At 36.6% G+C, this 27249-nt stretch overlaps 1 protein-coding gene across 1 annotated transcript in view; it reads left to right on the top strand.

Annotated features, from left to right (window-relative positions):
• The window catches only part of VAV3 (vav guanine nucleotide exchange factor 3), a 432262-nt gene that overhangs the window by 381818 nt on the left and 23195 nt on the right, over positions 1 to 27249 (top strand). The window contains exons 22-25 of the mRNA XM_068966607.1: positions 7142 to 7176; positions 15808 to 15924; positions 16485 to 16572; positions 25490 to 25619. Coding sequence (XP_068822708.1) covers positions 7142 to 7176; positions 15808 to 15924; positions 16485 to 16572; positions 25490 to 25619 — 370 coding nt within the window. The remainder of the gene's footprint in view (positions 1 to 7141; positions 7177 to 15807; positions 15925 to 16484; positions 16573 to 25489; positions 25620 to 27249) is intronic.

Genomic DNA, 27249 nt, shown 5'->3' on the forward strand with positions numbered 1-27249 from the left:
ATGGTATGTAGAAAATGCTAATGATGTTACCAGAAGACTGCTAGAGTTCATCAGTGAATTTCGTAAAGTTGCAGGATACAAAATTAATACACAGAAATCTATTGCATTTCTATACACTAATAACAAAAGAATAGAAAGAGAAATTAAAGAAACAGTTCCATTTACCACTGCATCAAAAAGAATAAAATACTCTGGAAGAGACATGTCTAAGGAGGCAAAAACCTATACTGCAAAAACTATAAGACCTGATGAAAGAAGTCAAAGATGACACAAACAGATGGAAAGAAATACCATGTTCTTAGACTGAAATAATCAATATTGTTAAAATGACTATACTACTCAAGGCAAACTACAGATTCAGTGCAATCCCTATCAAATTACCAATGGCATTTTTCATATAATTGGGACAAAAAAAATTTAATTTGTGTGAAAACACAAAAGACCCTGAATAGCTAAAGCAATCTTGTTAAAGAAAAAGAGTCAGAGGAAATCAGGCTGCCTGACTCCAGACTATTTACTATAAAGCTACAGAAATCAGAACAGCTTGGTACTAGCACAAAAACAAAATTATAGATTACTGTAACAGGACATAAATTCCAGAGATAGCCCTACTCAGCTATGGTCACCTATTCTATGACAAAGGAAACCGGAATATTCAGTGGTGAGGAGAAAGTCTCTTCAATAAGTGGTTCTGGGAAAACTGGAAAGCTACATGTAAAAGAATGAAACTAGAATATTCTCTAAACTATGTATAAAAACTAAATGGGTTAAAACTCAAATGTAAGACTGAATACTATAAAACTCTTAGTGGAAAACACAGGCAGAATACTCCTTAGCACAAACCACGGCAATAACTTTTTTGATCCTCTTAGAGTAATGGAAATAGAAACAAAAATAAGCAAATGGAACCTAATTAAACTCAAAAGCATCTGTAGAGCAAAGGAAATCTTTTTTAAAAAAAATGAGAAGATAACCCACTGAATGGGAGAAAATATTTGCAAATGATTTGACTGACAAAGGATTAATCTCCAAAATTTACAAATAGTTCATGCAGCTCAATATCAAACAACAACCTAATCTATCAATAAGCAGAAGATCTAGTATTCATTTCTGCAAAGAAGACATATAGATGGCCCAAAGACACAGCATCACTATTAGAGAAATGCAAATCAAAGATGCTCAACATCACTAATTATTAAGAAGAATGCAATCAAAAATATCATACAATGAGATATCACCTCACACCAGTAAGAATGGCCATCCTCAAAGTCTACAAATAATGCTGGAGAGGGTGTGGAGAAAAAGGGAACCCTCCTACACTACTGGTATTGCTGCAGCCACTATGGAAAACAGTATGGAGGTTCCTTAAAAAACTAAAAATGGAGTTACCATACCAAGCAATCCCACTCCTAGGCATATATCCAGAGAAAATCATGGTTCAAAAAGATACATGCATCCCAATGTTCATTGCAGCACTGTTTGCAAGAGCCAGAACGTGGAAGCAACTGAACTGTCCACTGACAGAGGAATGGACAAAGAAGATGTGGCATGTATATGCAGTGGAATATTGCTTAGTCATTAAAAAGAATGCAATAATGCTATTTACAGCAACATGGATCAACCTGAAGATTATCACACTAAGTCAGACACAGAAAGACAAATGTCAGTGATACTGCTTATATGTAGACTCTAAGGGGGGAAAAAAAAAAGAATTTAGTTACAAAACAGGAACAGACTCACAGAATTAGAAAACAAACTTATGTTTACTGGGGAAAAGGGTGGGATGGGGAGGTATAATTGGGAGTTGGGGATTGATATATACATACTGTTACTTTTAAAATAAATAAGCAGCATGATTTTATTATACAGCACAGGGAACTCTGCTCAATACTCAAAACAACCTAAATGGGAAAACAACTTTAAAAAGAATAGATGTATGTATAACTGAATCACTTTGCTGTACACATGAAACTAACACAATATTGTTAATCAACAATACTCAAATATAAAATAAAAATTTTAAAGAAACGTAAGATGATTCCACATTGACTTGTACTCTCAATGCATGTACCCATCTCTCTAGATTGGTACCTCAAAGAATTTCTACAGATAAAGTTACAGGGATTATAAATTCACAATTTGGAATTATTACATTTATAAGGAAATAAACCCATCTTAAGGGAAAGTCAACAAAATAATAACATGTGGAATTATATTCATAAGGATAGCAGATAACTCAATTATCAGATACTAAGTTCAAAACTGTATATTTAATATGGTTGAAAAAGTTAAGGGGGGGGATAAAAGTCTGAGAGGATGTTTAATGTTTGGGTGTATTTCAAAAGAATCTAGTACAGTAATTAAAATGAGAACCTTAATGGAAATATTACAAAATTTATTAGACTCAGTTGGGTAGAAAATTAGAAGAAAAATCTGAAGAAATTTCTCAGTGAACAAGCCAGAAAGGTTAAGATATGGAGAATGTAAGATAATGGAGTGATAAAGTTCAAATGCATCTTATTGAAACAATATAGATAATTGTGGGAAAGCAATGTTCAAATAATGGCTGAGAATTTTCCAGAATTTATGATAAAGCTAATCTTAATAGTCAAGAAGTGTATATTAAAGTTAATGGATACCTAGATACATTTTAGTGAAACTTCAGAACATCAAACACAAAGTGAAAATATTAAAACCAACCTGAGATAAAACTATAAAGGGTTGATGATTAGACCTAGCAAACAACAGTAAGAGCTTCCAGTTCTGGCCACTGTCAGGTAGCTCCTATTGGATCAATCCTCCCACAAAAAAATAACTACAAACTCTGTAGTCTCATACATGTATATATGTCTGTGTGTGTGTATGTATATATGCACCATGCAGGGTGGTTAAAATTCAGATATAATAGAAACCTCACAGTATTACTGGTTTAAAGTGGCAGAATGTAGAGTTTGGAGTAAACAAGCTGGAAAGGGAGATAGGAAATCTTAGGATAGGAAAGACAGAGGTTGCAGTTGGGGTTCAAACAAATTAACTGCCTACTTTAAGAAATATGACACTCTTTGTAAGAGCATAACTGAATTCAGAGCCTCTACAACATTATCATTCTAATTGTCCAAGATACTAAATAATGAGTATACAAACAGGAAAATATGAACCACACTCAGCAGAAAAGGCAATTAATTAACGGATAACAACCCTCAGATGTCCCAAATGATGGAACCTGCAGGAAAGGATTTTTTAAATAACTATTATAATTGTGCTCAAGGAAAAAAAGGAAAATAGAGTTGGCTCTAGAAACGTGCAGAGGTTAGGGCCCTGACCCTCCAAGCAGTGGAAAATCTATCTATAACATATAATCAGCCCTCTGTATCTACACTTCCTCCATATCTGTGGTTCCACCTTCATGGATTCAACCAAATGCAAACCGTGTAGTATGGTAGTATTTACTATTGGAAAAAATGCACAAATAAGTGGACCCCTGCAGTTTAAACTAGTTTTGTCCAAGGGTTAACTATATGTTTATAATGAATGGACAGGAAACCTCAGCAAACAGGAACTATAAAAAAGAAACAAATGGAAATTTTATACAGTGAGATTTCAAGATTTGAAACAGTAAGAATAATATGTTCAAAGTTTTGAAGAAAATTAGAAATCTAATCTATCTAGAAAACTGTCTTTCTTCAATAAAGATGAAATAATGACATCTCTAGCATAACAAACACATTAACTTCACTTCTGTCTCATCTAGCTTTTATAAGATGTACTTAGGAAGAAGTGTGTAGCTTATATATAAATTCACATGCATGCAGTATTCCCAATAAAACTTTTTAAAAATTCTATATCTGTAGCAGAAGTTTAACAATGGAAACAGCCTATGATGAAGGCAGAAAAAGGCACTGGGGAAAACCTATTAAAGAAAATTATTTATAGCATTATATGTGAGATATTCATACAAAGCCCCAAAGTATACATGAAAGAAAGGGGGAAGGCTCATGTGAGATGAAAAAGGACAGGATTCTACTCTGATGAAGGGGATCATAGCTGAGAACACATAGCTGGCTCATCAGACATCAGAATCTACTCACCGTAGAAAGAATAAGATCCAGAAGGACACATCAGGATTGAGCAGCATCAGATACCCATTCTGCTTTAGAATTTTATGTCACCCTAAATTTTTATGGATTCTTCCCAGCCAAGAAAATCCACAGCCAAAATATGTTGAAGCTATTTACCTCCTTCCTCCCTCCTCTTTTTCTCTCTCTGTTGTTGCTGCCAGAAAGACATATTGTGTTAGGAATAAACATATATTTAAAGAATACAAAGAGGTAGAGGGAAGGAGGAAAAAAGAAAAATTTCTCCATCAGATTTTAGAGGCCATCTATATCTTATCAAAACAGAAACAAAGATTGATTTCTTTTTGTGAAAATAAAATCATATAAGAAAATATTTACAGGATTTGAATGGTGTCATTTACTTTCAATATTATTTGCCATATATCAGGATCTTTCATGGTGGTGAAGCTTAAAAAGTAATCCATCAGTTCAGTTGCTCAGTCATGTCCTACTCTTTGCGACCCCATGAATCGCAGCATGCCAGGCCTCCCTATCCTGTCCATCATCAACTCCCAGAGTTTACCCAAATTCATGTCCATCAAGTTGGTGATGCTATCCAGCCATCTCATCCTCTGTTGTCCCCTTCTCCTCCTGCCCCCAATCCCTCCCAGCATCAGGGTCATTTCCAGTGAGTCAACTCTTCACATGAGGTGGCCAAAGTACTGGAGTTTCAGCTTTAGCATCAGTCCTTCCAAAGAACACCCAGGACTGATCTCCTTTAGAATGGACTGGCTGGATCTCAATGGACTGGCTGGATCTCCTTGCAGTCCAAGGGACTCTCAAGGATCTTCTCCAACACCACGGTTCAAAAGGATCAATTCTTCGGCGCTCAGCTTTCTTCACAGTCCAGCTCTCACATCCATACATGGCCACTGGAAAAACCATAGCCTTGACTAGACGGACCTTTGTTGGCAAAGGAATATCTCTGCTTTTTAATATACTATCTAGGTTGGTCATAACTTTCCTTCCAAGGAGTAAGTGTCTTTTAATTTCATGGCTGCAATCACCATCTGTTTTTGGGAGCCCAAAAACATAAAGTCTGACACTGTTTCCCCATCTATTTCCCATGAAGTGATGGGACCAGATGCCATGATCTTAGTTTTCTGAATGTTGAGCTTTAAGCCAACTTTTTAATTCTCCTCTTTCACTTTCATCAAGAGGCTTTTTAGTTCCTCTTCACTTTCTGCCTTGAGGGTGGTATCATCTGCATATCTGAGGTTATTGATATTTCTCCTGGCAATCTTGATTCCAGCTTGTGCTTCTTCCAGCCCAGTGTTTCTCATGATGTACTCTGCATAGAAGTTAAATAAGCAGGGTGACAATATGCAGTCTTGACATACTCCTTTTCCTATTTGGAACCAGTCTGTTGTTCCATGTCCAGTTCTAACTGTTGCTTCCTGACCTGCATATAGGTTTCTCAAGAGGCAAGTTAGGTGGTCTGGTATTCTCATCTCTTGAAGAATTTTCCATAGTTTATTGTGATCCACACAGTCAAAGGCTTTGGCATAGTCAATAAAGCAGAAATAAATATTTTTCTGGAACTCTCTTGCTTTTTCCATGATACAGCGGATGTTGGCAATTTGATCTCTGGTTCCTCTGCCTTTTCTAATACCAGCTTGAACATCTGAATTCATGGTTCACGTACTGCTGAAGCCTGGCTTGGAGAATTTTGAGCATTACTTTACTAGCATGTGAGATGAGCGCAATTGTGCAGTAGTTTGAGCATTCTTTGGCATCGCCCTTCTTTGGGATTGGAATGAAAACTGACCTTTTCCAGTCCTGTGGCCACTGCTGAGTTTTCCAAACTTGCTGGCATATTGAGTGCAGCACTTTCACAGCATCATCTTTCAGGATTTGAAATAGCTCAACTGGAATTCCATCACCTCTATTAGCTTTGTTCATAGTGATGCTTTCTAAGGCCCACTTGACTTCACCTTCCAAGATGTCTGGCTCTAGGTGAGTGATCACACCATCATGATTATCTGGGTCATGAAGCTCTTTTTTGTACAGTTCTCCTATGTATTCTTGCCACCTCATCTTAATATCTTCTGCTTCTGTTAGGTCCATACCATTTCTGTCCTTTATTGAGCCCATCTTTGCATGAAATGTTCCATAGGATAACATATTTAAATATTGATAACTTTAGAGATGTTCTGACCAGAAGGATAGTTTTTAAATTATAACACTCAACCTCGAAGATCAAAATAGTAATAGCCCATGATGAAAATGGACATAGCTACAGATATATTCATATTGACCATACTTCAGTTACACATGAGAGTAATAGTATTTTTAATCACCTAATGTAAATGGGCTCAATGTAAATACTATAGAATACATACATCAAAGATTCAGGTGATTCATAAAGATTAAGTAGTATGCATATAATTTGTTATTTTATGAATATTAGTAAGCCTTCTTTGACTTTGTTCATTTTCTACTTGCAGTTAGCTACTGGAAGTTTTCTTTTTATCTGCATAGAAAATGTAGTTTTTCTCTTTTGCAAAGTTCCATAGGAAAAAAGGTAAAACTGAATATTTCCCATGACATTTCATAAAAAAAATAATGGTCTTCCAGTTCGTAGACTTCTAAACCAGAGTTTAAAATTTATGTTACATAATAAGAGTCTATATCTAGTGTATATTGTTTATTTTGCCTGCTTTTCCAATGTCTTGGGAAAGCAGAGTGCTATTAGGTTTTCCTAACATTTTCATTTTAATTTTCTATGAAAAGATTAAACTGCCTTGAAAATTAATACCAAAAGATTCCAATTCATATTTTCTTGTTATCTCTTTCTTGAGAGGTAAAGTGGCAATAAAATGAAGGAAAGAATTAAAGTGAAATGAATTATTTTCTACTTATCTGAAATATACTATGATTCGCATTGTGTAATATTGCCAATGATAGTTCTAGGACTGTGTTATTTAGGCTTTTATAGAGCTGAGTTAGCTGAACTGAATTAATGATTGATTTCTAAAAGCTTCCCTTAAGTAATATTAATCTATTTTTGCCTTTTTATATCCTAGGTGCCCAAACCAGTAGATTACTCTTGCCAACCCTGGTAAGTATTAAAAATGTTTATGTCACTGAGTTGAAATACCATACCTTTAGCTCAAGAACACCTTAAATTGGGAGTAGTAAACTACATTCCATTTCCGTTTGTCCTGGCTAAAGGTGTTTTCACATGTAACAGAACACCATAATGAATGTATATATTGCTGACCTTTTCCATATCTTTATCAGAGAGTGGTGCATGTGAGTACAAGCGCAAGCACTTGGCTGTAAATCCAAAGTTTATCGTAGCCAAAAGTGGAATGGGACATGGGCAAATATGCATATTGTGGTTTAGAATAGGTTTCATGAAGTTGAGGTGGGGGGAAATGTATAATTTCATTGTCTGAAACAAAAACTTAGCCCAGAAAGGGTTGTTGTTGTTTAGTTGCTAAGTCGTGTCTGACTTTTGCAACCCCATGAACTATAGCACACCAGGCTTCCCTTTCCTTCACTATCTCCCAGAGTTTGCTCAAATACATGTCCATTGAATCGGTGATGCTATCCAACCACCTCATTCTCTGTAGCCACCTTCTCCTCCTGCCCTCAATTCTTCCCAGCATTAGAGTCTTTACCAAGGAGTTGGCTCTTTGTATCATGTGGCCAGAGTATTGGAGCTTCACCTCCATTAACAGTCCTTCTAATGAACATTTAGGGTTAATTTCTTTTAGGATTGACTGTTTTGATCTGCTCGCAGTCCAAGGGACTCTCAAAAGTCTTCCCCAGCACCACGATGCAAAAGCATCAATTCTTCAATTTTCAGCCTTCTTTATGGTCCAACTCTCACATCCATACCTGACTACTGGAAAAACCATAGCTTTGACTATACTTTTTCTTCATCTATTTGCTATGATGGGACCAGATGCCATGATCTTTGTTTTTTGAATGTTGAGTTTTAAGCCAGTTTTTTCACTCTCTTATCTCACTCTCATCAAGAAGCTCTTCAGTTCCTCTTCACATTGTGCCATTAAAGTGGTAGCATCTGTATATCTGAAGTTGTTGATATTTCTCCTAGCAATCTTGATTCCAGCTTGTGATTCATGCAGCCCAACATTTCACGTGATATACTCTACCTATAAGTTAAATAAGCAGGGTGACAATATACAGCTTTGACATACTCCTTTCCCAATTTTGAACCAGTACATTGTTACATGTCCAGCTCTAACTGTTGCTTCTTGACTTGCATACAGGTTTCTCAGGAGATGGATATGGTGATCTGGTATTCCCATCTCTAAGAACTTTTCACAGTTTGATGTGATCTACACAGTCAAAGGCTTTAGTGTAGTCAATGAAGCAGATGTTTTTCTGGAATTCCCTTGCTTTCTCCATGATCCATTGAATGTTGGCATTTGATGGTTCCTTCACCTTTTCTAAATCCAGCTTGAACATCTGGAAGTTCTTGGTTCATGTACTGTTGAAGCCTAGCTTAAAGGATTTTGGGCATAAGAGTATAACCTTGTTAGCTTGTGAAATGAGTGTAACTGTGAGGTAGTTTGAATATTCTTTGGCATTGCCCTTCTTTGGGATTGGAATGAAAACTGACCTTTTCCAGTCCTGTGGCCACTGCTGAATTTTCCAAATTTGCTGACATTGAGTGCAGCACTTTCACAGCATCATATTTTAGGGTTTGAGATAGCTCAGCTGGAATTCCATCACCTGCACTAGCTTTGTTTGTAGTAATGCTTCCTAGGTCCACTTGACTTCACACTCTAGGATGTCTGGCTCTAGGTAAGTGACCACATCATTGTGGTTATCTGGGTCATTAAGACCTTTTTTGTATAATTCTTCTATGTATTCTTGCCACCTTTTCTTAATCTCTTATGTTTCTGTTAGGTCCTTATCATTTCTGTCCTTTATCATGCCCATCCTTGTATGAAATATTCCCTTGATATCTCCAATTTTCTTAAAGAGTTCTCTATTCTTTCTCATTCGATAGTTTTCCTTTATTTCTTTGCATTGTTCCTTATACAGATGTTGGAAAGATTAAATAAAATGTGTATAATACTAAGTACATAGTAAGTACCCAAAATATGTTAATTATCATCATATGTTGATTATAACTATTCTAAATAGTTTTTCTGGTTGAAGATGTCATTTTCTCTTAAACTCATAATGTCTAAAAAGTAGAAATCATTATCTACTGTTTCCTTGTTTCTGTTAGTGATATGGCTAACCTCCTCTTAAAATGACTGCATCTATTTTTATTTTCTTGATATTGAAATATGTACATACAAATTAGAAATCAGGGTATGAATATAAATGAGGTATTCTGAGAGTATATGGTAAGTACTAGTTCAGTTTGCAAGTGTAGGTAACACCTGAGTTTTTTTGATATTTCAACCTGATCATTTTCTGCCATATAACCAAAGCATGAAAAATGTCAGGTGACTGTAGGAACACACTGTCCATAGTGTGGGATCCTTTCCTCAGCAGTCTTACTCTTCCTCCCCAGCCACGTCTGCTTTGTGTAATCATGGTCTGTTTTCTCTGACATCCTTCCCTGGCTTTAACACTGAGCCTGCTGAGGAATTATAGCAGGTCTGTGATAGAACTGGAAATCTTTGTTATATGTTTACCTGTCTTAAGACAAATTTGAGGTCTTAGTTTTCATGGAATTAAAGACTGTAACCCTGACAAATTAATTTTGGAGAACAGAACTGATAGCATGGATAATCAAACTGTAAGACATCAAGAACTGGTGAAGTCATGAAAGTGTGATAATAGTTTCCTTCTCTTTTCTTTTACTATTTCTATATAAGAAGGCATAATAGTTATACAACTAATGACTTTAGAGAAATACGAATGCCACACACAAGATGGATTTTATTAAATAAACTGATTTGATACCTGTGAACCATTCAGAACATTTGGATCCTTTGTTTTAAAATGTACCCTTGCCAATATGTAAAACTAGATTGAAATTATGACCAAATAGTATTGTTCCTAATGATAAAAAAAAAATCAAGATATTTAGATGAGGGAACACCTTTGAAAACAGTAAGAAATAAAGATAATAGAATTTCAAAATTACTTTTTCTTTTCTAAGAAACTTGGGACAGTTTCTTCACACTAAGCAGGCAGTTTCATGTGAAATGCTTTCTGCTAAGGAACAAAATGATCAACTATATCAGAAAATGAAACCTTCAATTTTAGAAAAACTAAACTGTTTAGAGAAAAATTACACTGTGGTTTTCAAGTCATTAAGAGGGCTTAGTCTCAGTTGGTAAAGAATCCACCTGCAATGCAGGAGACCCCAGTTCAATTCCCGGGTCAGGAAGATCTCCTGGAGAAGGGCTAGACTACCTACTCCAGTATTTTTGGTCTTCCCTTGTGGCTCAGCTGGTAACAAATGCACCTGAAGTGCGGGAGACCTGGGTTCTATGCCTGGGGTGGGAAGATCCCCTGGAGAAGGGAAGGGCTACCCACTCTGGTCTTCTGGCCTGAAGAATTACATGAACTATATAGTCCATGGGGTCACAAAGAGTCAGACAGGACTGAGCGACTTTCACTTTCTCAAGTCATTAAGGAGTTGAATATCCTTATTATTTTCACATTTTAAAGCTGTTCCCATAAGGTAAACTTTGTCTCTTTTATAAGCCATGAAATAAAACAGAGTTCAAGGTGATTATCTACAGTCTATGTTTTTGGGTGTCGTGAAGACTGGGATGAGACATGGGGCTTAAACCTGGGGAACTGTCTGAAAATCCTTATGGAGAAAAGGATGCAGATAACAGTGTCCCTGCCTCATCCTCCAAGAAATCAGACAACTTACCGTTCCCTCCCTTAGCAAGAGATATGAATTAGAGGGTACATTACTTGGAAAAATTGAGCCATATGAGGCCTAGACTTGGAAAGAGCAGGCCCAGCAAAAATGGGCAGAGATGCTATACTGAAAACAGATCAGTCAAATTAAGGAAAGTCAGTATACAGACTGATGATGATCCTCAGTTCCTTTGTATAGCTCAATTTCAGTACTGTGACAGCTGTGTCTCACACACATGGACTACTCTCTTCTTCCATCCAGATAAGAATTTGGAAGATTTTTCTCTAAAGAAATGGAATAGACTTAGAATTAAAAAACCTAAAATCCAGCCCCATCATCAGCTTCTTCCCAAAGGATCAGGTTCCAACCTAGTGAGCCTCCCATACTGCTCCCACACAGAACTCCCCGTCAGTTCTTGGATGCCTTTCTCGCTTTCTTTTTTCTTTTTTTCTAATTGAAGGATAATTGCTTTACAGAATTTTGTTGTTTTCTGACAAACCTCAATATGAATCAGTCATACGTATACGTATATCCCCTCCCTTTTGAACCTCCCTCCCATCTCCCTCACCATCCCGTCCCTCTAGGTTGATACAGAGCTCTGTTTAAGTTTCCTGAGCCATACAGCAAAATGTGAGCAGACAACAAAGAGTAACCAGACATTTGAGAAAAGCCTTGAAGTAGAGAAAAAAAATAAATGTCCAAAAGAAACTTGGAAGAATTACAAACATTAGCATGGGCAGAAGAGAGAAGCCTTTAATTTATATTCTCAGAATTAGGAGATAATATATCCATATGAGTGAGCTGGATGTTTTATAAAAGAGAGATTGAGAATGAAGAAGAGCTCTCTAAGTATTGAGTAGAGAAATTGGAAAATAAAGTTGAATAAATCCTCTAGAAAATCAAAGAGAGATAATAGAGAAAAGATAGAGCAGACAACTGACCTGAGAAGTCTGGCCTTCATTTAATAGGAACTTGAGACTAACAACAATTATATATATAAAAAAAGATGAAACTAAAATTTTTTTAGAACTGAAAGCTATATGACTCTACATCAAAGATGCTCCTGAGAACGCAGGACAACACTGAACTTTTTAGTACAGCATATAACTGGAAGGCTTATTATTATGAACTTTGCTATATAGAGCAATGAATTTGAGTTTCCAGAGAGGGGAAAAAAAAAAAAAAGATTACCTACGAAGACTCAGAAATCAGAATGGCACTGAATTGGAAGTTAGAACAGCAGAACAGTGCCTTAAAATTTGAGAAGAAAATGATTTGTCACCTAGAATTATTTAGCCAGCCAAATTGTGAATTACTGAGTAAAATATATTATGAGACCTTCTAACTATTACATCCCATATATTCATTTAAGATCTGAGGAATTAGCTAGTAAACCAGGAAAGAGGGAGATACAAAACCTAGGAAATGGGAGTGAAGGGATTCCAGAACTACACTAATTCAGCAGGCTTGGAGAGAAAGCAGTGGTGATTAGACCAAGAGGGTGGAGGGTTTGGGAAAAATGGATGTCTCCATAGAAAGAATTAATAGGTACAGTACATGGTGCTGAACAGGTATCATTGCGGGGTTTATAATTTGTTTGGAGAATTTGGAAAAAAAATTGGGTAGAGACAAGGAAGCTTGAGCAAACAAAAACTTGAGGACTTGTTTTTTGATGTCAGATATTCTTCGAATGTGACAACGTGACAAAACTGGGTCAGATGATGGCTAGGCTTTGGGGCATTTGCAGAAAGCAGAGTAAGGGGCAGCACTATGGTGGCATGAGCACCAGTGGAGAAACAGTGGTTTTCTGTCCTGGAATCTGAAATTGATAAAAACTCAGAAGGCCAAGAGAGAGGAGGAGGGCCTGAGAAAATATTTGAAAAGATTATACCCAAATACTTCCCTAACATGAGAAAGGAAACATTCACTCAAATCCAGGAAGTGCAGCATTCCATACACGATAAACCAAGAAGGAACATATTAACACGTATTAATCAAACAGACAAAAATAAAAGACAAAGAAAAAAATATTAAAATCAACAAGAGAAAAGCAACAAATAACATACAAGGGAACCCTGATAAGGTTATCTGCTGATTTTTAAGCAGAAATTCTGCAGACCAGAGGGAGTGGCACAATATATTTAATGTGATGAAAGGGAAAAAGCTACAACCAAAAATACTCTATCCAGCAAGGCTCTCATTCAGTGGAGAAATCAGAAGTTTCACAGATAAGCAAAAACTAAGAGAATTCAGCACCAGCAGACCACCTTTGCAACAAATGCTAAAGGAACTTCTGTAGGTGGAAAAGAAAAGGCCACAGCTAGAATCAAGAAAATTACAAATGGGAAATCTCACTGGTAAGAGAGATTTTCCTAAACATAGGAAATCATCCATATACAAATATGATATCAAAACCAGCAATTTTGAGAAGAGGAGAATACAAATGCAGGATACTGGAGATGAACTTGAAATTAAGGGATCTGCAACATAAAACAGTTGTGTATATTTGTAGACTGCTATATCAAAATGTCATGGGAGATTCATAATGGGAGAAGACAGGATGGCAGGGTAGAAGGACATGAATTCACCAGAGATACAGCCAAGAGGTTCATGAAAAGATGCTGAACACTGCTAATTATTAGAGAAATGCAAATCAAAACTACAATGAGGAATCACCTCACACCAGTCATTATGACCATCATCAAAAAATCTACAAACAATAACACCGCTCCAGATGGTGTGGAGAAAGGTGAACCCTCCTGCACTGTTGGTGGGAATGTAAATTGGTGCAGTCACTATAGAGAACAGTATTTAGGTTCCTTACAAAACTGAAAATAAAGCTACCATATGATCCAGCAGTCCCACACCTGGGCATATATTTGGAGAAAACCATGGTTCAAAAGGATACGTGCATCCCAACGTTCATTGCCATGCTGTTTACAATAGCTAAGACATGGAAGCAGCCTAAAACTCCAGTGATGGATGAATGGATAAAGATGTGGTACGTATATACAAAAGGTATAACTTAGCCATAAAAAGAATGAAATGACTCAGCCATAGAAAAAAATGAAATAATGCTATTTGCAGCAACATGGATAGACTTGGAGATTATCATACTAAGTGAAGTGAGACAGAGAAAGACAAATGTATGACATCAGTTTATATACAGAGTCTTAAAAAATAATACAAATGAACTTATTCACAAAACAAACAGACTCACAGACTTAGAGAACTTAGGGTTACTGAGAGGAAAGGTCAGGCAGGAGGGATAGATTGGGAGTTTGGGATTGACATGTACATACTGCTATACTGAAAATAGATAATCAACAAGGATCTACTGTATAGCATGGAGAACTCTGCTTGATCTCTGTAATAACCTAAATGAGAAAAGAATTTTGAAACAGAATACACACACACACACACACACACACACACACATATATATATATATAACTGAATCACTCTGCTGTCAGATGAAACTAACACAACATTGTTAATCAAATATACTCCAATATAAAATAAAATTTTAAAAATAATAAAATTGTTTTTAAATGCTGTACCCATGGTGGTTCAGCACTAAAGAATCCACCTGCCAATGCAGGAAATGCAGCTTTGATCCCTGAGTCAGAAAGATTCCCTGGAGAAGGAAATGGCAACCCACTCCAGTATTCTTGCCTGGGAAATTGCATGGAGAGCAGAGCCTGGAGGGCTATAGTCCATGAAGTTGCAAAGAGTTGGACACAACTTAGCAACTAAAGAACAACAACATATATTTTAACTTAAAATAAACTACGTTACCACTCAAAAACAACAGCAACCAACCTCCTGGGAACCACAAACCAAAAATCTACAATTGAAACACACAATTAAAAAAACAAAGCAATCCAAACACATCACTACAGATAGACATCAAATGAGGAGAGAACAAAAGAAGAGGGGAAGAAAAAAGATCTTCAAAAACAAATTCAGTCTCCTTGAACTGAACCAGGAATAAATGGAAAGTATGTGAACAGATCAATCATAAGAATAAGAATATTTTAACATTGAATTTGTCCCTTTTAATGTTATGGAATTTTTGTATGCTTAAGCCAGCAGAGTTTGAGAACAACAGAATTTTGGTTTTGAAAATATCTTTTAAAAATTCTATTTGCTATTAGTAGTTTCTTAAGAAAATTGGTTATCAAAATTGCAGACTATAAGAATTAATCTTATATCTAAAAAATAATTATTTAAAAAAATTTAAATTGTCCCTAAATTTTCTTAATACTCAAAGGAGATTTTATTTCATACTGTTTCACCTAGAAAATGTGAAATTTTGGAGGAATGTGTGTATATGTGTGCACGTGTGTATATCTGAGTGTGTCTTCCATGGGCCATCCTTCCCTAAAGTCTTTTTCTTTCTTGACGCTAAACTCTCCACAGCCCTCCCCCATGGACGGTAGCCTACCAGGCTCCTCTGTCCATGGGATTTTCCAAGCAATAGCCCTGGAGTGGGTTGCCATTTCCTTCTCCAGGGGATCTTCGCAATCCAGGGATTGAACCCGGGTCTCCCGCATTGTAGACAGACGCTTTACCGGGGAAATCCCTCTCTGACCCAATACCCACTAAATTCCTCCCTTTTTTCCATTTATTTATTGATAAGTATTTAGTGTGTTTGGCATTGTTCACTTCACTGTTGTAATCTTTGTAGAGATTACAGTATCTTTGTTTGAATGTATTCAAAGGACATTTTCCCGTATTATTTTTTGAAATAGTTAGTATAGCAGTAAAAACAGTTCAGATCTGCCACTAAATTAAAATCCTGCCAGATACTTATTTTTAGCCTCTCTTCTCTTCCAGGTACATTTCCCAAATTTTCTGTGTCCTTGTTTCTCACAGGTATGCTGGAGCCATGGAAAGGCTGCAGGCAGAGACTGAACTTATTAACAGGGTAAACAGTACTTACCTTGTGAGACACAGGACCAGAGAGTCAGGAGAATACGCAATTAGCATTAAGTAAGTAGGACAAGAAATAGCTTTCCTGTTTTCATAATTGCATAGATCATCTGACATGTGCAACACTGAAGTTGAAAACCCAGGTTCTAATTGCAGCAGAAATAATGCATCATCTCTCTAGACAGTTCATTAATACTTGAAAATATCTGTTAGAAAAAAATGGTATTAAGTGTTATAGGCTGCTAATTGGCATACCAGATTTCTTTCATAACACTGTGCTTTGGTGACTTGATGTGTGTATATTTCTAGTAAATCCTAAGAATTATAAATTACTAGATTTTATTTTATTTTCTGTATTCTCAAAGTGATCTTACAAATAAATTGGGCAGAATGATTGGTCAAATCTACTGCCCCCCAATCTCACTTCAAAAATTGCTTGTATCTTCAACCAATCTAGTGAATATATTTTGTTAATTAGCTGTCACCAGTGTATTGGCATAGGTATATATTTTGTCTTCAGAATTAATTCCTATAATGTTATTGGGGCATGCCCTCTGGTAATTATTGATTTCTACTGATTAAAAACACATTTATATTCATAAGTTATCCATTGCCCACAGGTACAATAATGAAGCAAAGCACATCAAGATTTTAACAAGAGATGGCTTTTTTCACATTGCGGAAAATAGAAAGTTTAAAAGTTTAATGGTAAGCATTGATTAGTTCTTTTCAATCTGTGGTCCTTAGTTTTCTCTTTTTGGAAAGGTCAGTTTAGTTCTATAGTTTCTTGGAAATTTTGCTTGCTGACACATTTAAAGAGAATAATATCTTAATTTTGCAGCAGAATCTTGAAAATTTTAAGAATTCTAGTTAAATTTTATATTGCCTTAAACATATTTTTCATTGTAAACTAAGTTTGCAAGTTTAAGATAATATTTCAGGGTCCACACTATATGATTCTTAGAACCACAGACACATTCAGGTTCATTTCATGCAAAATACAATATACTGTCAAATGGAAAACCTTTTTGTATTTTCTAGTCTAAGTGATCTGTGCTGCAGTTCTTCTTCATTACCTTCGACAATTAAACATTAACAAGATCACATTTTTACCATATGACAGAGATTTCATAGCAATTTTATGTTTAAATTGAAACAGTATATTGTTACCAAGTTGCTTCATATAAAGATGATTAATTCTGATTTTTAAAAGTGCAACAGCATATAAGAATATTATGTATTGTCATATAAACAATACATACATATCATTACATCATGTGCACTGCTAACAGTAAAGAAAAAAGTTCTTATTTCCTGAAAAGTAGTCTCAGGCCTTTTCTCAAGTTGGAGAGTTTCTTAAGATAATGAAGAATTGGATATAGGACATAAGATGCCTTTGCAGAGCTCTGTTAAGTCCTTTGAGTAACATTGGGAAGGACCACTCATTGACTGAACCGCAATCAAATGATACATACTGCATCCATCTGGAAAACATCTCAAAGCACTTTGCAGATGTTAACACTAAGTTAAAACTGAGTGTAAGAGAGCCTTACAAAATAGGCCAGCTTAAAAGTCTTATCCAAAAATGTAGAACTGGGTCAAAACAGGAATCACGTTTTTTTTTTTTTTTTTTTTTTTTTTTGTTTTGTTTTTTTTTTTTTTTTTTTTTTTTTTTTTTTTTTTATTTTTTTTATTTTCTTATTTTTTAAATTTTAAAATCTTTAATTCTTACATGTGTTCCCAAACATGAAACCCCCTCCCACCTCCCTCCCCATAACATCTCTGTGGGTGATCCCCATGCACCAGCCCCAAGCATGCTGTATCCTGTGTCAGACATAGACTGGCGATTCAATTCTTATATGATAGTATACATGATAGAATGCCATTCTCCCAAATCATCCCGCCCTCTCCCTCTCCCTCTGAGTCCAAAAGTCCGTTATACACAGCCGTGTCTTTTTTCCTGTCTTGCATACAGGGTCGTCATTGCCATCTTTCTAAATTCCATATATATGTGTTAGTATACTGTATTGGTGTTTTTCTTTCTGGCTTACTTCACTCTGTATAATCGGCTCCAGTTTCATCCATCTCATCAGAACTGATTCAAATGAATTCTTTTTAACGGCTGAGTAATACTCCATTGTGTACATGTACCAAAGCTTTCTTATCCATTCATCTGCTGATGGACATCTAGGTTGTTTCCATGTCCTGGCTATTATAAACAGTGCTGCGATGAACATTGGGGTACATGTGTCTCTTTCAATTCTGGTTTCCTCGGTGTGTATACCCAGCAGTGGGATTGCTGGGTCATAAGGTAGTTCTATTTGCAATTTTTTAAGGAATCTCCACACTGTTCTCCATAGTGGCTGTACTAGTTTGCATTCCCACCAACAGTGTAGGAGGGTTCCCTTTTCTCCACACCCTCTCCAGCATTTATTACTTGCAGATTTTTGGATCGCAGCCATTCTGACTGGTGTGAAGTGGTACCTCATTGTGGTTTTGATTTGCATTTCTCTGATAATGAGTGATGTTGAGCATCTTTTCATGTGTTTGTTAGCCTGACTTCAGGCTCTACTACAAAGCCACAGTCATCAAAACAGTATGGTACTGGCACAAAGACAGAAATATAGATCAATGGAACAAAATAGAAAGCCCAGAGATAAATCCACACACATATGGACACCTTATCTTTGACAAAGGAGGCAAGAATATACAATGGAGTAAAGACAATCTCTTTAACAAGTGGTGCTGGGAAAACTGGTCAACCACTTGTAAAAGAATGAAACTAGATCACTTTCTAACACCGCACACAAAAATAAACTCAAAATGGATTAAAGATCTAAATGTAAGACCAGAAACTATAAAACTCCTAGAGGAGAATATAGGCAAAACACTCTCAGACATAAATCACAGCAGGATCCTCTATGATCCACCTCCCAGAATTCTGGAAATAAAAGCAAAAATAAACAAATGGGATCTAATTAAAATTAAAAGCTTCTGCACAACAAAGGAAAATATACGCAAGGTGAAAAGACAGCCTTCTGAATGGGAGAAAATAATAGCAAATGAAACAACTGACAAACAACTAATCTCAAAATTATACAAGCAACTTATGCAGCTCAATTCCAGAAAAATAAACGACCCAATCAAAAAATGGGCCAAAGAACTAAATAGACATTTCTCCAAAGAAGGAATCACGTTTTAAAGAAACAAGCATCTTATGACTGAGCGACTGAACTGAATTGAACGGAGTCAAAAGAAAAGTAAGAAAACCTGTCTTGACATAAATATCACATTCCCAGTTCAAAAGCTAAGGATGGGCAGCATCCTAAGGATGTGTCCTGGAAAATGCAAACCCTGTCAAAGTGGCAAGCAAGATCCAGGCATCCTCCCTGCTGCAGCGAGTTACCTTCTGCTGGAGTAAGCAAGCTGTGCACAGAGAGAACAAGATCTGAGGAGGTTTCTTCCTGAAAGGAAAACCTAGCAGGGAGTTGGCAAGTGGATGCACAAATAATGAGTGACAGCCCTAGCTGAGACATGAAAAAAAGCATGCACAGGGGGTCTCCACATCACTGCAAAGACACACCAGCTTGACTCTCACCTGCAGAACTTAGGGTGCTTGGTAATGAGGCTGCTCTGTGGTATCATGGTTAGTATGAGACTGTAAAAAAATGCTGTAGGCCCAAAGTTGACTACCAGCTTTGCTGACTTTGAAAGCAACAAAAGGGACTCCCATCACAAGAGATAAGCAAAGAGGATGAAAGGAATAATCACTGGCAAGAACCAATCAATTTAACTTTGTGTCACCTGGATTCAGCTCAAGAAAGTTCCTCATCCTCTAAGGTTAGATGTGAAAAGTCAGTAAATAACACCATGACCTGGATTAGTGAACATAGATCCTCAGGTTCCTATGTGCATGGAAAGCTGTGATTATAATATATGCCACAAAGATCAAGATTTCAAGTAATCTGTATCCAAGAGGGGTAAAAGTTTTTTCAGTGATGTTCTGGAAAGGGAAGTAAAACAGCTCACATAAGCTAACAGTGCTTATTACGTGGTGTGTGTAAAACATCAGAAATGTCACTGCTGGAGACACATGCATGTGTTTTTTCCCTCCATATCAGGAGATCTTTTGTAAGGAAGTACATAATAAAGATAGTTAAAGGGAGGGGATTAAGAATTAATTGTGAAACTACAATGAAACTGAAAAAAAAAAAAAGCAAATGGGTATGATTGTGAAAAGACAACAAGAGGCTAAAAAAATCTCAGTCTTAAATACTTTTGTCAGGAAGAAAATCACTGTAAAAAATTGCTGAAGAGACCACTGAACTCGTCTGGACCTACCTCTTCTTTGTTTTTGTTCATTTCTTGAACAAATTTATACTGAATCCTCACTATGTGAAATCACTTGATTCTGCAGAATTCTAAAAGGACTCAGTTCTGAAAAAATTCTCAAATTAGTAAATCTATCTGTACCAAAGCCTCAAACAGACCTATACTTGGACCCTAAACTAGGAAATGCCACACCTGGACACCTGATTGGAAGGAATGGCTCCTATCTGAGTACCAGCCCCCCTGGAAGAAGATAAAGGGTTAATAGGCACTTCTCCCTGGGAGCTAGGGGCTTCCCTCTGCAACTTTAAGGAGTTACCTTTTATCATGCCTTTTATGTTGTTGGGAGATAACCCAGTTGCCATTATAAGTATATCTTGGTCTAGGAATAGAGTTATTTCTTAAGTATAGTTCAGTTTCTTCTCATCCTGACTGGTAACAGTATATCACCTACGTAATATTCATTTATCTAATGACACTCTAGGGTTAAATTTAATTGGGAAAGGATGTAAAATGCAAACAAAGTCCAGAATTCATTTTAAATCAGCCAGTTTCTCAAGAAGATTGACCTCAGGTTGTTATAACCTAACCTTTTTTTATCCCCTCTGGTTTCAATGGCTTGGTTAATCGAAATCTTTGTTTTTCTAGTCGTTAAATTTAAATTCTAAATGAATTTCTGTATCCAGATTACAAGGCATTAATTTTGTTCTAATTTTCATGTATGCCAGACAGTCCTTGTCCAAATGCTGTTTATAAATCATCTCCATTGCCCGTTTCCTTGGTAATTGGAATAACTGGCTCTCACTCATTATTTTTCAGAGAGACTTGAATTGTTGACACCACTGTGTCAGTGTGAGATAAGGAAAGCACAGTGATTTCTTTTGTTTAGCGTCTTCTTATTTACTTGTAGTACCTGAAGGTCAATGACTGCTAAAGTGGGGGCGGATTAGACTAAACTATAGAAAGCAGAAGGGCATGAATTAGAAGAGATCCACAGTGGCACTATTTAATTCTACCTCGTTAGAAACATGTAGGAAGATTTACCCTCATAAGACGGTAAAAATGGAATGAAAATGTCTTCGATGCTTACTGAAGTGTTTGCAGCTTACCAAGCCACACAGCCCTAGGCCTCGGAAAAGTCATTTTTGCTCCCATACAGTCTGGAGGTGGGTACGTATTAAATGATTAACAAGTCCTTTTCAGTATGATAATTCTGTTTTCTAGCCAACTTCTCATAAGCTTTAATTCATGCTACTCATGATATATCATGCAGAAAATTCATATTACTCATAACAAATTACTTATAACATTTACAACAACTTCAGTTACATTAAAGTTCAGTTACTGGCTTATGATTACTTTCAGGTTTATTTTCACATTTTTTTTCTAAAGAACACATTCACTCAGTTCAATGATAAAACTAAGAGAAATGTGTTGCTGATGCAAATGATAAAGTATATGATTCTTTCAGAGATCTTACAAAATTTTGCATTTAAAAAACTTAAATGATAATATTGGTCTCTAAACAGAATTTAATTCCAGACCTTGCCTTTGCAAACCATGTTAAAACCACCATAATATAAATGCCATATTTTGATCAGTGAAGCCATTTTGGGGATAAAAACTTCTAATGCCTTAGGAAGCATCACTACAAACAAAGCTAGTGGAGGTGATGGAATTCCAGTTGAGCTATTTCAAATCTTAAAAGATAATGCTGTGAAAGTGCTACACTCAATATGCCAGCAAATTTGGAAAACTCAGCAGTGGCCACAGGACTGGAAAAGGTCAGTTTTCATTCCAATGCCAAAGAAAAGCAATACCAAAGAATGCTCAAACTACTGCACAATTGCAGTCATCTCACATGCTAGTAAAGTAATGCTCAAAATTCTCTAAGCCAGGCTTCAACACTACGTGAACCATGAACTTCCAGATGTTCAAGCTGGATTTAGAAAAGGCAGAGGAACCAGAGATCAAATTGCCAATATCCTCTGGATCACTGAAAAAGCAAGAAAATTCCAGAAAAACATCTACTTCTGCTTTATTGACTACGCCAAAGCCTTTGACCATGTGGATTACAACAAACTCTCTGAAAAATTCTTAAAGAGATGGGAATACCAGACCACTTGACCTGCCTCTTGAGAAATCTGTATGCAGGTCAGAAAGCAAAGTTAGAACTGGACATGGAACAGACTGGTTCCAAATAGGGAAAGGAGCACATCACAGCTGTATATTGTCACCCTGCTCATTTAACTTAATACAGAGTACATCATGCAAAATGCCAGGCTGGATGAAACACAAGCTGGAATAAAGATTGCCAGGAGAAATATCAATAACCTCAGATATGCAGATGACACCACCCTTATGGCAGAAAGTGAAGAGGAACTAAAGAGCCTCTTGATGAAAGTGAAAGTGGAGAGTGAAAAAGTTGGTTTAAAACTCATTCAGAAAACTAAGATCATGGCATCTGGTCCCATCACTTCATGGCAAATAGATGGGGAAACAATGGAAACAGTGACAGACTTTATTTTGGGGGCCTCCAAAATCACTGCAAATGGTGACTGCAGCCATGAAATTAAAAGATGCTTGCTCCTTGGAAGAAAAGTTATGACCAACCTAGACAGCATATTAAAAAGCAGAGACATTCCTTTGCCAACAAAGGTCCATCTAGTCAAAGTTATGGTTTTTCCAGTAGTCATGTATGGATGTGAGAGTTGGACTATAAAGAAAGCTGAGTGCTGAAGAATTGATGTTTTTGAACTGTGGCGTTGGAAAGGACTCCTGAGAGTCCCTTGGACAGCAAGGAGATCCAACCAGTCCATCCTAAAGGAAATCAGTCCTGAATATTCTTTGGAAGGACTGATGCTGAAGCTGAAACTCCAATATTTGGCCACCTGATGCGAAGAACTGACTCATTTGAAAAGACCCTGATGCTGAGAAAGATTGAAGGTGGGAGGAGAAGGGGACGACAGAGGATGAGATGGTTGGATGGCATCACCAACTCAATGGACACGAGTTTGAGTAAACTTTGGGAGTTGGTGATGGATAGGGAAGCCTGGCGTGCTGCAGTCCATGGAGCTGCAAAGAGTTGGACATGACTGAGTGACTGAACTGAACTGAAAACTTCTGATAGTTTAGCTTTTTTTCTTTTAAGTTCATCAGATTCTACTCCTTTGCTTCAGCAAGTACACTTATAATCTGGGCCCAAGCAAAGAAGAAAGAATGGAAGAAAAAAAAATTTTAAGTTATAGCATGTGTAAAAGCATATCATCTTAGGTCTAAGAAAACAAGAAGATACTTAGAAAATGCTCGTTCCCTCTGCTTCCCTTTTTGCATATTTACATTTACCAGGTTACTATTTGCTAATAGTACAATGTAGTTGAGAGCAGAAACTTTGGAGCCAGACACCAGTTATACAACCTTGCCCAAGCTGATTAATCTCACTGAGCCTTGAGTGTCAGTGGGGAAAAGACCCATCTCTTGTTTCTTGTCTGAAGATTGTAAGAAACTATATAAAACTATACATATACTATAAAACTATATGTACATACATATACACACACACTATATAAAACTACGTAGCACATGGGATCATGGTGGCTCTCATGATTATTCACAGGTACTAGGTACTTTATCCCTTCTTTGCTATAGTCTGTGAAATGGTTTATTATCCCCATTTTACAGATGTGAAAGGTGAAGAATCTCCATTTGCTTTATCCAGTACTTGAGCCAAACCATGCTGCTTTTAGTTTATGAAGATGGCCTTTGTTATCTTTGTCTATTCCCAGCCTGTCTGCTCTACTTAAAATAATCCTTTCATCCTTCCTGGCTTTTGGAATTATACTTTTATTCAATTTAAGGCAAGCTACCTCCCCTCATGAACTCATCCCTCTTCCTTCCCTCTGGACTCAGAAAAGGAAGCTCTCTTTCCTCCTTGCCTCTAAACCCCCATAACCCTTCTCTTTCCTTCCACAGTGGGTATGCCTAGGAACCTTATCTTCATAATCTCTGTGATCCCTGGAACACCCCACACCATGTATCCCACAACTCATCCAAGTTTGGTCTTAAATAATAAATAGATCAATGATGATTCTCTTTCTCTTCTTTCAGGTGATTTTTGACTTGATTGATTTGTTTGGGGGACTTTGAACATAAGCACTGAATGGAAAGACTGAGTTGATGGCAGTGTGATTTTTTTTTTTAAGAAATGAGTTGCTTTTATACAGTTTTAAATAATAGTGCTGTAGAAGCAGCACTGAATAATTAGGTTAAAAGTTATTTTGCTTTTATTTTCATTTCAGGTTTTTCTAAGAAACATAACCGGTACTCATCTAGTGATAATATTCATTTTCCATTATGAATTAACCATTATTAATTTTCTGTTTAAAGTAGAGGGATTAAGATTTGTGCAAAATCTGTGAAACTGACATCGCAATAGAAATATTCTGAGATCATAGTATGAAAGACGGTGGGTGGTTATTATATTAGGCTTGGATGTATTTAAGGCAAATTAGGTATAAGAGAAAACTGGAAATAACTACATTATTGACTTCTGTGAGTCAGGTGACATACAGAGCTAAGAGAAGGTCACAAACACTTCCTCATAAGCCAGAAGCAATGTCAAGCAAACAGTATCTGTGGTTTAAAAACTTTGGTTTACAGTGGACAAGCATATTTAGGATCAAGTTTTTTTTCCTCCTATGCTGAAAGAAAATGCAGGAAACTATCGATTACTATATATTCATAAAACAGCTCTTGCCTCCCTAAACAAAGAGTATTTCATAAGTAAGAACAAGATTTTCTGTTCTGAGTTTGTGGTTTATTATGGCTTCTTTTTACTTACTACATCCAACTGAAGACTTAACAGGATATTGAGTAACAGTGGGGGGTAACTCACATTATAAATGGCCTGGGTAACAAGGACAATTACTAGTTGGGTGTCTTGTACATCCAGGAAGCAGGGAGAGCATTTACTTATTGTAACATGTTGTTTAGTCACTAAGTCGTGTCCAAGTCTTTGCAACCCCATGGACTATAGCCCGCCAGGCTCCTCTGTCTGTGGGATTTTCCAGGCAAGAATATTGGAAGGGGTTGCTATTTCCTTCTCTAAGGGATCTTCCTGACCCAGGGAAGCCTGTGGCAGGCTAGAGTCAAACCTGCATCTCCTCTTTGGCTGGCAGATTCCTTACCACTGAGGCACCAGGGGGCTTATGGAAAATTTAACATTAACTTGATTATCCCTTCATTGTGTATCATTATGTGTCAAGGAGTGTGTGTGTTTGATTCTTTTTTCCTAAAGGAACTTGTGGAGTATTACAAGCATCATTCTCTTAAAGAAGGATTCAGAACCTTGGATACAACTCTGCAGTTTCCATATAAGGAGCCAGAACATTCAACTGGACAGAGGGGTAATAGAGCAGGCATCAGCTGTGAGTATTGTAATTTAGAATACAATTTGCTGACACCTAAGGATTGAAGGCATGATAACATTAAACATCTTCATTCCCAATTTTGAAACAGAACCAATTTATACGCTGATGAATTTAACAAGGATTTTTTTTTCCAGAGTAAAGTAGAATCAGATGGACCAATAGGTTTATGAAGATGCCTAGATTTAGTTCTTTGTGCCAAATTAAAAATCATGTTTGTGTCACATCCATCAGAAATGAAGGGTATGTTGATATGTAAGTTTTGTACTTTTCCATGACTTTTATATTAGCCAAACTTTTTTTTAACTGACACATGTTTATGGTCACAATCCTGTTTGATTAACAGGATTTAAGCAAGACTAGTGCACGGTTCTCTCATCTAACCTTGTACCCCAAGTCTGCTTATCGATTCCAGTTCAATGATTACTTTTGGAACTCTGAAGTAACTAAAAGCATGTTTCCTCTGATTCCAATATTTAAAGATATACATTAGGCACTTTTGGAATGAGCACTGTGTCACACATAATCACAGAGAATTAGCGACCCCATGGACTGCAGCCTACCAGGCTCCGCCGTCCATGGAATTTTCCAGGCAAGAGTACTGAAGTGGGGTGCCATTGCCTTCTCCAATACAAACCAAAAGCATGTTACAATTTTTAAATTTAATTGGAGGAAAATTGCTCTAATGCTGTTGGGTCGGTTTCTGCCATACAACAATGCTAATCAGCCATAATTATATATATTTCCCTGTTATAATTTGAATGTGAGTTCAAGTCAAAAACTTTTCTCATCATTTACTGTCATATAATCTTCCTGTTAGTAGATATAGTGTATAAAGAGAACACTCTGATGAAAAAATGCTGTGAATAAACTGATTTCATTCCCTTATTGTAATAGCATTTAAAAAGTATTAATAAAACTGTTTTAGAGAAAATGGAATACGATTTTATCGCCCTCAGAATGTTTAGCCTAATCAAAATGAGAATATCTAGAGTGTTTGGAAAAGAATTTGCATCAGGTAATATAATTTTACCTTTTTTTCCCTAAAATAATGCTCAGGGCACTAACACCACCCGTAAAATTTCATCGCACTCCCATAATGTAAATATGTAAGTAATCTGTCACATCAAGTGGCAGGTTTGTTTTTTAATTTGAATAACTTAATAGCTGTTCTCTTCACAGAGATCGGTGATAAACGAACAGGCTTGTCCAAGGAGAGTAGTCAGAGCACACTATTTTGTTGAAACTGTAAACACATTAAAATTTATCTTTCTATGCTTTTAGCCCTCTGTCCCTCTGTTACCCAGTTATCTTAGACACTCGTATAGGCCATAGTTTTTGCTAATTCAAACATGGAACTTTCCCTCAAAAAGAAAAAAAAACACACACACATTTTCTACAAAATTCCTTAAAAATTTACCAGGGTTATGACATTTTCCCTACATGAACAGTATAATTTTCAGTTCTTTTAGTTTGCCTTCCCAGTAGCAGAAGATACTAAAAGTTGCCAAGGAGGTCAGCTACATTGCAAATCCTGTTTGAGTTACTCACTTAGTTTTAGAAAGTCCAGGTGAGGGGGGCTAGCAGTCAGGGAAAACACTGGCACTTCCTGTGCTTGACACGTGTAGTT

The sequence above is a fragment of the Capricornis sumatraensis genome, chromosome 2 (genome assembly GCF_032405125.1).
Source record: "Capricornis sumatraensis isolate serow.1 chromosome 2, serow.2, whole genome shotgun sequence".
NCBI lineage: Eukaryota > Metazoa > Chordata > Mammalia > Artiodactyla > Bovidae > Capricornis > Capricornis sumatraensis.